The sequence below is a fragment of the Etheostoma spectabile genome, chromosome 15 (genome assembly GCF_008692095.1).
Source record: "Etheostoma spectabile isolate EspeVRDwgs_2016 chromosome 15, UIUC_Espe_1.0, whole genome shotgun sequence".
Classification (NCBI taxonomy): domain Eukaryota; kingdom Metazoa; phylum Chordata; class Actinopteri; order Perciformes; family Percidae; genus Etheostoma; species Etheostoma spectabile.
Window position 1 is genome coordinate 10,643,351 of NC_045747.1, and position 1,912 is coordinate 10,645,262.

The 1,912-nt window shown below is 44.5% G+C and overlaps 1 protein-coding gene across 1 annotated transcript in view; it reads right to left on the reverse strand.

Moving 5' to 3' along the window:
* The window catches only part of metrnla (meteorin like, glial cell differentiation regulator a), a 6,253-nt gene extending 4,626 nt beyond the window's left edge, over nt 1-1,627 (reverse strand). Inside the window, exon 1 of the mRNA XM_032537892.1 lies at nt 1,271-1,627. Within this exon, the coding sequence (XP_032393783.1) occupies nt 1,271-1,371 (101 nt within the window). The 5' untranslated portion in view covers nt 1,372-1,627. The remainder of the gene's footprint in view (nt 1-1,270) is intronic.
* Between the last annotated feature and the right edge of the window lie 285 nt (nt 1,628-1,912).

Sequence of the window (1,912 nt, forward strand, 5' to 3'; positions counted from 1 at the left end):
CACATTGTTCCTCCCAGAGCTTTGGCAAAATGCACCACTGGCAGGCTGCCTTTGGTAAGAGTTTGAAGAAGAAATGGATGAATGGAGGGACACAGGGGCTTCTGGGCAGACAACGGCAGCAACAGTAGCTGGGCCTGCTGCATGCAAGTGCAAATGCAGGTCACGCACCGAACCTCCCATTGCTTTCAAGCCACCAAAAAGACTGGAAGAGACTTGTCCGGGCAGCACTTCGGACTCTGGCGCCAGCATGACCAAATGACTCCCTCCAGAACTTAATGCCTGGTCAGGGTTTGAAAACTCCAGTCTGTCAGTCATTCTGTGGCAACGCCAGAGGCAGGAAGCCATCAGCAGTCCACCAGCATAGGCATGCCAAGCTAGTGGTTAGACTCTGGAGGAGAAACACCCAGTTCCCTGAAGATGAGATGCTGAAATTCAAATGTGCCATAGATATGAAGTAACTGATGGCACATGCTGAGCATATGTAGCTGAAGCCCCATAACCAAGCTCTCCTCAGCACGCCTCTAATTAAGTCCTTTCTAACTTCATCACTTCTGCATGCAATTAAAGGAGATTAGTCAAGAGTCTCACTAATGAACAACACATTATTGGAAGAGGGCTCAAAGTGTTGAATATCACCAACCCCTCCTGACTGGAGGATGAAAAACAAAACCACACTATTTGAGGCACAGCCTCTCAAGTTCAAAACAGATTTCAGCAGATGTTTGATGAGAGGTGAAATGTTCCAGTATATGCTGCCTAAGGTTTAAGAATCTGTTAAAATCCAAATCATTTAAACTCTTAGGGGATACATGCATGTAATCCTTTATGGTGGAATATTTATTCAAGTGTCTACTAGTAGCCTACTCTTTAAAAAAAAAAAATCAGAATAATTGAATGTATAATTGTGCACCATTGTATACTCCCGAGTTCATAGCTAACCCTTTTTTCAAATGTATTGCTGAGTCATGTTATTGTGATCAAATAACTTTGTCAATTAGTCATTCATAAATTCCCCACCACCTAGACCAAAACTCTAATGTGTCTGTGTAACTAAAGTAGCCTACTTTTCATTCACATCCCACAATTGCATGACCACTGCTTCTATTTTTTGTATTTTGTCCTAAGTTGTAGCTCCTTTTATTTCATATCACCGCGGTCTATGAGTTTCGGTCACAGTCATTTCAGGTCGCTGCTGCTCACTTACTTTCAGACTGTAGCCTGTTGTTTAAATCAACATTTTACATTTAGTAAACAGGGCTGTAAACCTCACCTTCCCTTCCAGCTGCACTGGTCGCTTGAATATTGGCAGAAAGAAATCCGACAGAGAAGGAGAAGAGGCAGCAGCAGGGAGGCCAGCATCGGGGTGAGCATGTTTATTTGGCAGCTCACTTCGCCTCTTCTCGAGCGAAACTATGAAGTCCACCGCCGTATGTCCAGCTACATGTCGTTTCCATGTGTCCCCTGTCCGCTCGATGCTGTTCCCCCGGGGCTTTCTTCTTTGATTCTCGGGGAGTGCAGACGAGTAACGGCGCTTATTCAAACTCGGTCCGTAGCGCCCAGTGTTGCTGACAGCGCTCCGTAAAAATGTAGAGTGAGTTCTGAGTTCAGCTCAGACTGCAGCACTGATTGCTCCCACGTCACACCCCATTCACAGCAGAGTCTATCGCGTATGCTGCCTTCAGGGGCTCGCCCGAGGCTCCGATCTCCGAGCTTCACAGTATAAAACGACACTGTGTAGGCCTAGTGGTTGAGTGCTTGATTATTTGTTAAAGGTCATTGTTTTTTTAACCAACAACACTCTGTTATGCGTTGGTAGAAAGAATATTATTTTGTTGTTGTATTATTTTTAATCATTTTATTCATAAACCTTAGAATATGCGACAGCCTTTCAGTTGAATGACATTACACAGAA